General features: G+C 46.7%; 1 protein-coding gene across 3 annotated transcripts in view; it reads right to left on the bottom strand.

Moving 5' to 3' along the window:
• Positions 1-12912, bottom strand: part of camsap2b (calmodulin regulated spectrin-associated protein family, member 2b) — a 66145-nt gene that overhangs the window by 41803 nt on the left and 11430 nt on the right. For all 3 annotated transcript variants that reach the window (XM_081722825.1, XM_081722826.1, XM_035528530.2), the window contains exon 2: positions 11324-11583. In XM_081722825.1, coding sequence (XP_081578951.1) covers positions 11324-11583 — 260 coding nt within the window. The remainder of the gene's footprint in view (positions 1-11323; positions 11584-12912) is intronic.

Raw genomic sequence — 12912 nt, 5'->3', positions numbered from 1 at the left:
CATTCTTTACACACAGGTGTGTGACATTACTCACCAGGGTGTTACACCTATTACACACTTGTCAAGTGCGTCATGCACAGTCCCACCTATTACAGGCATGTGTTACACACGCAAACAGCTTTACACACACACACACACACACACACACACACACACACACACACACACACACACACACACAGTTTCCTAGACAGTCCCCTCAGTGTGTAGAGTAGCCAAAAACTGTACTCAAGTAAAAGTTCTGTTAATAATTACTTAAACAGAAGTAAAAGTAATCATTTAATTTATTAGTTTATTTTATAGTTCTATTTACGCTGAATTCAAATCTGTTTTAATGATGTTCCTCTCAGGCATAGTTTTAAGTGAAGTATACATGAAGGCTGTAATTACATTTTAAATATATACAGGCTTGAACTTTCCTCTTCAGTGTCCAGTAACAGTCTGCCAACACAGAGCAGCTCCACTTTCCTTGGTACCGATTTTCAATAAGTCTGGTATACATAACGATATGTGAGTGTAATCTGTTTTAAACTATCTAAGTAGACAGATAAAAGCACATGGGTGGATGTCTGCTGATGTGGTAAAGTAGTTTAGTGACATGACTGATATGGTACAGTAGTTTAGTGACATGACTGATAAGGTACAGTAGTTTAGTAACATGACTGATAAGGTACAGTAGTTTAGTAACATGACTGATGTTTCCCATATCAATTATGTATAAAGCCAGGAATATTTCAGGAAAGAGGATCACAGTTGCTTATAAATGTGAACGGCACATCCCGGGTCTCCAGTAGGAATTCCCTTCGCTGGTGCCGTTACTCTGTGTGTTCTAAAAGAGTGTAGTGTTTTAAAAATAGACTTGTCCTGAAAATCTAGCCTAATCCAGCTTTATAGATTGGTCACAAAAATACTGAGCTTGTATTCAAGTACATTCCCATAATCAAACTTTACTCGTGTGCAGCTGCACTAATCTTTAAAACAGACAAATATTCAGTTTAATTTAATTAACAGTTTAATTAATTGTCATTCATATACAGCTGTGTACACCACAATGAAACACTACAATTCCCAGAATCCCCAAGAGTCAGGTGGCCCGCCACACAACCATCTCCCAACCCTATACAGCCATCTCACGTTCATCCTCCCTTCCAATACTGACTGTGTACACCTGTTCGTTTATTCCAGTATTGCTTTTCCCTGTTGGATTTGGGTGTTTTGTATCTGTGTCTTTCTCTGGCTTTGACCTGGAATATTTTAACTCTGTACACGATGTCTCTCTGGCTTGGAAACCTCACTGTTGTGGTTTGGATTTTGTACTGTCGTTCATCTATAATACTGGATCACCCATCAATTATTAAACACATCAACTTTTAGCGTCTGGCTGATTCTACTCCGTTGCATGTACAATCTCTAGTGTGTTATTGCTCAGCTGATACAGTATAATATAGTGTGTAGAGTACATGGTGAGCGTGATCACATAGGTATGATAAAGGGGCAGATCAGTACTCCTGCTTTCAGACTTCAAATATAAAAGCTCTGTTTTATTACCAATTAAAGTTTCACAAAAGACTACACAAGCAATCCTGAGCTGTTTGCAGTAGGGGATGTTGACCGTCACTCACTACCTTTTGTTATGTGGACTCTTACACCACACCTGGTAATCATGACCCAGTGAAATATCTGAAATGTACTTCCACATTATAAAAGTCACTAAGAAAACAATGTGGTCTTATCCACACACCTCAACCACACACCTTTTACACACACGTCTAACCCACACACCTTTCATACGCCTTTCACACGCATGTCTAACCTACACGCCTTTCACACGCACGTATAACCCACACGCCTTTCACACGCATGTCTAACCCACAGGCCTTTCACACACATCTAACCCACACACCTTTCACACGCGCGCGTCTAACCCGCACGCCTTTCACACGCGCACGTCTAACCCACACGCACGTCTAACCCACACGCCCTTCACACGTGCGTCTAACCCACACGCCTTTCACATGCCCTTCACACATGCATCTAACCCACACGCCTTTCACACGCGTGTCTAACCCACGTCTTTCATATGCGCGTCTAACCCACACGCCTTTCACACGCGTGTCTAACCCACACGCCTTTCACACGCGCACGTCTAACCCACACGCCTTTCACACGCGCACGTCTAACCCACACGCCTTTCACGCGCACACGTCTAACCCACACGCCTTTCACACACGCACGTATAACCCACACGCCTTTCACATGCCCTTCACACGTGCGTCTAACCCACACGCCTTTCACATGCCCTTCACACATGCATCTAACCCACACGCCTTTCACACACGTATCTAACCCACACGTCTTTCATACGCACGTCTAACCCACACGCCTTTCACACGCCCTTCGCATGTGCGTCTAATCCACATGCCTTTCACACACGTCTAACCCACACGCCTTTCACATGCGTGTCTAACCCACATGCCTTTCACACACAAGTCTAACCCATACGCCTTTCACACACACGTCTAACCCACACGCCTTTCACACGTGTGTCTAACTCAGATGTAAACAAACTAAATCACATTAATAATAATTATAAGGGAAGTCAGACCTTACTTTTGAGCCTCCTGGAGGTGTCGTGGGCTTAATTCAGTAAAACACAGACAGAGGGAGGTGCCAACTTGATGAGCCCTGTGAAGGGCTTGTGAGGTTGTGAGGCTGAGAGGCTGTCAGGCTCTGAGGTTGTTGGGTTGTGAGGTTGTCAGGCTGTGAGGTTGTCAGGCTGAGGCTGAGGCTCTGAGGTTGTTGAGTTGTGAGGCTGAGAGGCTGTGGGGCTGTGAGGTTGTGAATCTCTAATGGTTTCATTCAGGATTTCTGACATCCTGTCCTGTGCATAATAACTAAAGTTCCAAGCCACGCTGTGAGGTCTTCATGACAGTGGGAACTGGGGGAAACATTCTCGCAAATCTTAGGAAGATTAGAGTGAATGAGCTGCATTAGACGCCAACTCTTACAGACAAGCTTGATTAAGTCTGAGCATGTCTCAGGAGCTGTGAGGAGGTGAATGGTTTATGATCTATGAATATGTGCTTTTGAAGTAAATGAAGCTCTTCTGAAAAAGTCATCTTTATGTTATATCGCCCCCTACTGATGTAAATCCAACAAGCGTGGTGTGAAGGCTAATATTCTTCACAAGATCAGTCTGATAATGGAAATAAAACAAAGTGCACATGAGTTTTAAAACAGTTATTTTAATGCTGCAACACCCCATACTGGCCGAAATAAGTCAAACCAGGTGTGCTGACAGATTCTGGCTGGTCAGGACTGCAGAAAGGAGTGAGGATGTTGTGAAAAGAGCTGAAAGATCTGGGGTGTGTTAGGCATGTGGAGGTGAACTGTTAGCCTCTCCTGGGTGCAAACGTACTTTCTTCGGCACGTAACGTTGGTCCTAAGGACTGGCATTCTGCAGCGCACTACATGAAGAACTCATAATGAGATTCTGTCTGCGGAAAGCGTGTGTGTGTTTTTAAAAAGCATCAGTCTGAGATACGTGGTGATGTAGGTGACGTGATATCAGACCTACCGCAGCCGAAACCTCATTTCAGTCTCTCTGCTGAGATCTTTAACAAGAAGGAACTACTGCAAAACAAACCAGTAAGACACACCAACATGAAGCTGAATTATTTTCCCCACAGTGATATCACAGGGTAAATGATTAGTGTATATCCGTGTGCATACACGTGTGTGTGAAATACTATCTTTACATGGTTTATTTCCATACACCTATGCACTTCTGTAGCATAATCTAACACGAGCCCTAACCCTAATCTAACCCTAATCTAACTTTAACCCTAATCTAACCCTAATCTAACTTTAACCCTAATCTAACCCTAATCTAACTTTAACCCTAATTTAACTTTAACCCTAATCTAACCCTAATCTAATTTTAACCCTAATATAACCCTAATCCTACAGTCACTATCTAAATGCTATCGGTTGTCCTTTATAGCTTTTGAAGTGAAAGAAATGCAAACAGTACAATGGGTCCTGTTAAAGGCTGTAAAGCACACACACACACACACACACACACACACACACACACACACACATACACACACACACAGACAGACAGACACAGACACACACACACACAGACACCCACACACACTCAGACAGACACACACACACGCAGACACACACACGCAGACACACAACCACACACACACACACAGCAACACACACACACAGACACACACACACAAACACACACACACACACACACACACACACACACAGACACACACACACACAGACAGACACACACACACGCAGACACACACATGCAGACACACAACCACACACACACAGAGCAACACACACACACAGACACACACACACAAACACACACACACAAACACACACACACACACATCCACACAGTATTATTATTCAAAGGCCAGTGGCCCTTTCCTGCAGACATATTTGATCTCCACTGTTTGCAGGTAGGAGCAGCGTTAAGAGTCTTCGTCATGTGTAAGGCTGCAGTACGCCCTGCCCTTAAACACAAACACGTATATAACGCCTCCAGCTCACAGCACCCAGGCCCCTCTTGACTGGCTAGAAGGCCTTATAAGGCCTGATGACTCAGTATGAAAGACACAGGCTCAGAAAATATTAAGATAAGACCAAAATGCCACACTGAAACAATCATTTATTTACATGGTGGAAGCTTCTAGACATAAGACATTGTGTACTGTTATATAATTCACCCATGCAAGTTAACGATATACGTCTCACAGCCCGTGCACTGGCCTTGAGACTCACGCACTGGGACAGGTCTCATGGTCTCACGCATCATCAAAACTCTGCCACAATAATTGATAGAGCTGAGTTTATGGCTTTGATGTTATTTGATTTGTTCCTGTGGCAATAACAAATAAAAGCTGAAATTTAAATAGCCAATGAGGCACACTGATGGTCAGATTAACCCTTCCCCATCTCACACATTGTAAATTTCTGACCTTGAGTGGCATGTATCACATAAAAAAGTTGAAAATATGTTGTAGACACTGATTACAGAACGTACACTTCACCCATAAACTGTGCACCCAAATAATTAGACATTCCTGAGTGATGTCATATCACAAAGGGTCATAAACCAAACACCACAATACCTGCATGGCTTGCCTTACATTTATCTGACACTTTTATCCAAAGTGACTTACAAGCATGTCTGAACACATATTGAGTAATTGAGGGTTAAGGGTTTTGTTCAGGACCCAACAGTGGAAATCCAGCAGTGGTGGAACTTCAACTGGTAACCTTCTGATTACTAGTCCAGTATCTGAACCACTGAGACACCACACACACACACACCACACCACACACATGTAACACAAACCACACTACACCCAACACACACCCTACACCATACACACCCTACACACATCCACCTCACCATGCGCAACCTTCTGATTACTAACCCTAACCCTAACCTTAACCCAGTACCTGAACCACTGAGACACCACACACACACACACCACACCACACACATGTAACACAAACCACACACACCCAACACACACCCTACACCATACACACCCTACACACATCCACCTCACCATGCGCAACCTTCTGATTACTAACCCTAACCCTAACCTTAACCCAGTACCTGAACCACTGAGACACCACACACACACACACCACACCACACACATGTAACACAAACCACACTACACCCAACACACACCCTACACCATACACACCCTACACACATCCACCTCACCATGCGCAACCTTCTGATTACTAACCCTAACCCTAACCTTAACCCAGTACCTGAACCACTGAGACACCACACACACACACACCACACCACACACATGTAACACAAACCACACTACACCCAACACACACCCTACACCATACACACCCTACACACATCCACCTCACCATGCGCAACCTTCTGATTACTAACCCTAACCCTAACCTTAACCCAGTACCTGAACCACTGAGACACCACACACACACACACCACACCACACACATGTAACACAAACCACACACACCCAACACACACCCTACACCATACACACCCTACACACATCCACCTCACCATGCGCAACCTTCTGATTACTAACCCTAACCCTAACCTTAACCCAGTACCTGAACCACTGAGACACCACACACACACACACCACACCACACACATGTAACACAAACCACACTACACCCAACACACACCCTACACCATACACACCCTACACCTCACCATGCGCAACCTTCTGATTACTAACCCTAACCCTAACCTTAACCCAGTACCTGAACCACTGAGACACCACACACACACACACACCACACCACACACATGTAACACAAACCACACTACACCCAACACACACCCTACACCATACACACCCTACACACATCCACCTCACCATGCGCAACCTTCTGATTACTAACCCTAACCCTAACCTTAACCCAGTACCTGAACCACTGAGACACCACACACACACACACACCACACCACACACATGTAACACAAACCACACTACACCCAACACACACCCTACACCATACACACCCTACACACATCCACCTCACCATGCGCAACCTTCTGATTACTAACCCTAACCCTAACCTTAACCCAGTACCTGAACCACTGAGACACCACACACACACACACACACACACCACACCACACACATGTAACACAAACCACACTACACCCAACACACACCCTACACCATACACACCCTACACCTCACCATGCGCAACCTTCTGATTACTAACCCTAACCCTAACCTTAACCCAGTACCTGAACCACTGAGACACCACACACACACACACACCACACCACACACATGTAACACAAACCACACTACACCCAACACACACCCTACACCATACACACCCTACACACATCCACCTCACCATGCGCAACCTTCTGATTACTAACCCTAACCCTAACCTTAACCCAGTACCTGAACCACTGAGACACCACACACACACACACCACACCACACACATGTAACACAAACCACACTACACCCAACACACACCCTACACCATACACACCCTACACCTCACCATGCGCAACCTTCTGATTACTAACCCTAACCCTAACCTTAACCCAGTACCTGAACCACTGAGCCACCACTGTCCATTACCGTTCCCAGTCCAGTTCCCAGTCCAGTTCCCAGTGTCAGAGCGAGCATTCCTGCATGGCAGCAGAGTATCTTATGTTCCCATTCTCTTGCCCAAAACCTAAACACCTAAGCTAAACTACACCTCTACCTGTAACAGCCTGTACATTACGCAACGAGACCAAGGCTGTAACTCCCAGATCAGTCCCAGCTGTGTTCAGGAAGCACCTCTCTCACTCTACCTCCCTCACCCTCTCTCTCATTCTCTCTCTACCTCCCTCACCCTCTCTCTCATTCTCTCACTCTACCTCTCTCACCCTCTCTCTCATTCTCTCTCTACCTCCCTCACCCTCTCTCTCATTCTCTCTCTACCTCCCTCACCCTCTCTCTCATTCTCTCACTCTACCTCCCTCACCCTCTCTCTCATTCTCTCACTCTACCTCCCTCACCCTCTCTCTCATTCTCTCACTCTACCTCCCTCACCCTCTCTCTCATTCTCTCTCTACCTCCCTCACCCTCTCTCTCATTCTCTCACTCTACCTCCCTCACCCTCTCTCTCATTCTCTCACTCTACCTCCCTCACCCTCTCTCTCATTCTCTCTCTACCTCCCTCACCCTCTCTCTCATTCTCTCACTCTACCTCCCTCACCCTCTCTCTCATTCTCTCACTCTACCTCCCTCACGCTCTCTCTCATTCTCTCACTCTACCTCTCTCACCCTCTCTCTCATTCTCTCTCTACCTCCCTCACCCTCTCTCTCATTCTCTCACTCTACCTCCCTCACCCTCTCTCTCATTCTCTCTCTACCTCCCTCACCCTCTCTCTCATTCTCTCACTCTACCTCTCTCACCCTCTCTCTCATTCTCTCACTCCACCTCCCTCACGCTCTCTCTCATTCTCTCACTCTACCTCCCTCACGCTCTCTCTCATTCTCTCACTCTACCTCCCTCACGCTCTCTCTCATTCTCTCACTCTACCTCCCTCACGCTCTCTCTCTCATTCTCTCACTCTACCTCCCTCACGCTCTCTTTCTCTCATTCTACCTCTCTCTCATTCTCTCACTCTACCTCTCTCACCCTCTCTCTCATTCTCTCATTCTACCTCTCTCACGCCCTCTCATTCTCTCACTCTACCTCTCTCACCCTCTCTCTCATTCTCTCACTCTACCTCTCACCCTCTCTCTCATTCTCTCATTCTACCTCCCTCACGCTCTCGCTCACTCAAATATTCTGTGGAAAATTCATTTCTTTTGTTCTCCTTTCTGGCTATAATTGAAACACTGAAGGGTGGTGCACTACTACTAGAGAGAGAGAGAGAGGGAGAGAGAGAGAGAGAGAGAGAGAGAGAGAGGGAGGGAGGGAGAGAGAGAGGGAGAGAGAGAGAGAGGGAGGGAGAGAGGGAGAGAGAGGGAGGGAGGGAGAGAGAGGGAGGGAGGGAGGGAGGGAGGGAGGGAGAGAAGGAGGGAGGGAGGGAGGGAGGGAGAGAGAAGTAAATGAGTAGAGAAAAGAAAGATAAGAGTGTAATTCAGTGCAATATCGAGAAACTTGTAGTGAGAGATGTATAGAAATAAATATAAAGAACAGTAAGGAAAAGAGAAGGAGAGCAGCATTTTGGGTATTATGAGGTTTGGGCAATGAGGGGGAAGAGAGGTTGAAAGAGATGGAGAGATGGAGAGATAGAGAGGTGGAGAGAGATAGAGAGGTGGAGAGAAGTAGAGAGGTGGAGAGAAGTAGAGAGGTGGAGATGTGGAGAGAGGTGAAGAGATGGAGAGATGGAGAGATAGAGAGAGATAGAGAGGTGGAGAGAGGTGGAGAGAGATAGAGAGGTGGAGAGAGGTGGAGAGAGATAGAGAGGTGGAGAGAAGTAGAGAGGTGGAGAGAAGTAGAGAGGTAGAGAGGTGGAGAGGTGAAGAGGTAGAGAGGTGGAGAGAAGTAGAGAAGTAGAGAGGTGGAGAGAGGTGGAGAGAGGTGGAGAGGTAGAGAGGTGGAGGGAAGTAGAGAGGTAGAGAGGTGGAGAGGTAGAGAGAAGTAGAGAGGTAGAGAGGTGGAGAGGTGGAGAGAGATAGAGAGGTAGAGAGGTGGAGAGAGGTGGAGAGTGCTCTTTGTGCAGGTCTACTGTTGCTTTTAGACCACACCCATAGCTGTTTAATACTGCATGGATAAACACACACACACACACACACACACACACACACACACAAATGTGTGCACAAATGTGTACACCCCTGCTGCAGTACTAATCGCTATGCTACTCACACAAAAAGAGAGAGAGCAGGTTTGTGTGTGTGTTTGTGTGTGTGTGTGTGTGTTCATCTGTAAGTGAACTAAGCTTGTAGCAGCAGATTCTGGGAAGGTCATTCTCTCCCTGAATCATGCTGGTATCATTGATATTGCCCAGCTGCAGAGTGTGTGTGTGTGTGTGTGTGTGTGTGTGTGTGTGTGTGAGTGAGTGAGTGAGAAAGAGGGAGAGAAAGAAAGAGAGACTATCTCAGAGGAGAGAGAGATGACTACAATGCAGAGCACAGTGGCTGTTGTCCTGATCTCACATGCTTGTATTCATTTGACTCCAGTTTTATTAGAATGATCGCGTGTAAAAACTGAGTCAGGGTGAATCACACCTCACCTCACCTCACCTCACCTCACCTCACCTCTCCTCACTTAAGGAAGCAAACTCACCTCACCTAACCTCACCTAAGGAACCAACCTCACCTCACCTAAGGAACCTTAGCAAATCTCACAGATGTTACTGTCCAGTCAGTGTGCTTGTGGGTAAGAGCCAGACTCCATGTCTCCTGAGCCAGACGCCCCAGCTAAGTGAGCCCCTCTCAATGGCTAACTGATGTGTGAAAGCATAGTGTAATTTTGGCTATTTCACCTAATGCCAGACATCAGAGAAGGCAGTACAGTAACTTTTGCAAAAGACGCCCCAGAGGAGCAGGAAGATGCCATCAGTGTCTTACCTCGGCTTCTCCAGACCTTCCATGCCAAGGACAGACACTGGAAACACAAATGACTACTGGACCTGCACCCCATCACATCAGCAAAGCAGAAAACACCAGGCTTAAAGACACACCTCTCATACATGCCTCGCTAACAAACACCTCACTCTCACACACCTGGCTCACACCCCTGGCTCACACACACCTTTCTCACACACCTTGCTTGCACACACATCACTCACACACACCTGATTCAGCTCACAAAGGGCTAGAAAATAAACTCAATATGACCCATATCTAACCTTGTCTGACCCCTGTCACAGAGGAGGCTTGAATAAAGAAAACAGGACAAAAAAGGCCATATGCTGTGTAGTTAGTTTAGCATCTTAGCTCAGTTTCACAACTTAATCATGCCTGTTTGTAGCTAACTATCTTAGCGTGTAAACAGACCTGTTTCAGGTAAACAGACCTGTTTGCAGCTAACTAGCTAACTAGCTTAGCATGTTACAGGTAAAGGGAACCTCAGGTAAACAGAGGATGTGTCTGTGTATGTGAGACTGTGTAAACAAGCTGCTTGTGTAGGCAAGGCCGTGTGTGTAAATAAGGCCGTGTGTGTAAAGGAGGCCGTGTATGTAAACGAGGCCATGTGTGTAAACGAGGTTGTGTGTGTAAACGAGGCCGTGTGTAAACGAGGTTGTGTGTGTAAACGAGGCCGTGTGTGTAAATGAGGTTGTGTGTGTAAACGAGGCCATGTGTGTAAACGAGGTTGTGTGTGTAAACGAGGCCGTGTGTAAACGAGGTTGTGTGTATAAACGAGGCCGTGTGTGTAAATGAGGTTGTGTGTGTAAACGAGGCCATGTGTGTAAATGAGGTTGTGTGTGTAAACGAGGCCATGTGTGTAAACGAGGTTGTGTGTGTAAATGAGGCCATGTGTAAATGAGGTTGCTTGTGTAAATGAGGCCGTGTGTGTAAACGAGGCCATGTGTGTAAACGAGGTTGTGTGTGTAAATGAGGCGGCGTGTGTAAACAAGGCCATGTGTAAATGAGGTTGTGTGTGTAAACGAGGCAGTGTGTAAATGAGGTTGTGTGTGTAAACGAGGCAGTGTGTAAATGAGGTTGTGTGTGTAAACAAGGCCGTGTGTAAATGAGGTTGTGTGTGTAAATGAGGCAGTGTGTAAATGAGGTTGTGTGTGAGTGCACGTCACAGTATAAGAGGAGATCAGCATGATAACAGCATTAGCGGTCCTGACCATCAGGATGGGCGTTTGGCAGAGGTCCCTCTCGGTGACAAGTCTCTCCTGGTCGGTGATGTACAGGCCCTTCTGAGCGAGGGCTTGGATGATGGCGTTGTGGCCCAGGAGGGGTTTGGCGGCATCACTGCGGAGGATGAGACTCCCAGCCCTGCAGTAGAGCTCCGCCGACAGCAGGAGGGACACCACAGGAGGTTTCAGGTGCTCCTGCTCGTACTGGTCCTTATAGAATGGGTCCTCCAGCTCCACGGGGACACTGTCTGCGGAGGAGAGGGGAGCGAGAGAGGGAGGAACCGTCGGGGGACAAGAAAGAGGGCAGAAGGGGATGAGCGCAGGATGAAGGTGGAGGGAGGGAAGAATGACCATCACCGTCTGACAGTGTAACTATTACATAAAAACAGAATATCTATATATATCTCAGGACAGACGCTCCCAAGAGGGTTTTGCACGGGAAGTGCTGTCTGATGGACAACACAATGGAGTGTAGCTGTACCCTGACACAAAGTCTCTGTCCAAACAGATCTCCTGTACATGTGTCCACACACTCAACGAACCAGACATCCTGTCATTATCTGAACATATCACACTTAACCCAGACATTACACTCCGGTTAAAAACACCGTCCACCCCAGCAGAGGAGAGATGACGAATCAAGGCATTTCTCTGCCACAATAATCGATATTATTGTGTTTTACATAAAAATGCAGACAGGTGGTGGAGCTACACACACATCTGCTTGCAGACAGAGGGCGGGGCTACACACAACTCCATGCGGATAGGGGGTGGAGCTACACACAGCTCCTTGCAGACAGGGGGTGGAGCTACACCTCAGCAGTTCTGACCATATATTATGAACATATACAGCAGTGATGTCTGTTTAATTGCCTCCGGTGCAGTGTATGACCTGATCTGAGCACAGTGAGAGGGATATCTGTATAACCTGATTTGAGCACAGTATCTGTATGACCTGATCTGAGCACAGTATCTGTATGACCTGATCTGAGCACAGTATCTTGTATGACTGGATCTGAGCAAAGTATCTCTATGACCTGATCTGAGCACAGTATCTGTATGACCTGATCTGAGCACAGTATCTTGTATGACCTGATCTGAGCAAAGTATCTGTATGACCTGATCTGAGCACAGTGAGAGAAATATCTGTATGACCCGATCTGAGCACAGTATCTGTATGACCTGATCTGAACACAGTGAGAGGGATATCTGTATGACCTGATCTGAACACAGTGAGAGGGATATCTGTATGACCTGATCTGAACACAGTGAGAGGGATATCTATATGACCTGATCTGAGCACAGTATTCTGAGCAGTTTTCCCTCTAGTCTCATTAGCAGTAGCTGATTCTCTAGGATATCACACACACACAAACACCCCCCCCCCCACACACACACACCCACACACACACCCTCCACACACACACACACACACCCACACACCCTCACACACCCCCACACACGCACCCCCCACACTCACGCACCCCAACACACACACACACCCACACCCACACACGCACACCCACGTGCACACACACACCCCCACATGCACACACACATCCCCACGTGCACACACA

The sequence above is a fragment of the Electrophorus electricus genome, chromosome 11, assembly GCF_041902795.1.
Source record: "Electrophorus electricus isolate QZ-2024a chromosome 11, ASM4190279v1, whole genome shotgun sequence".
NCBI classification, from domain to species: Eukaryota; Metazoa; Chordata; class Actinopteri; order Gymnotiformes; family Gymnotidae; genus Electrophorus; species Electrophorus electricus.
The sequence above is the reverse complement of the archived record's forward strand: the minus strand, read 5'-3'. Positions and strand labels throughout refer to the sequence as shown.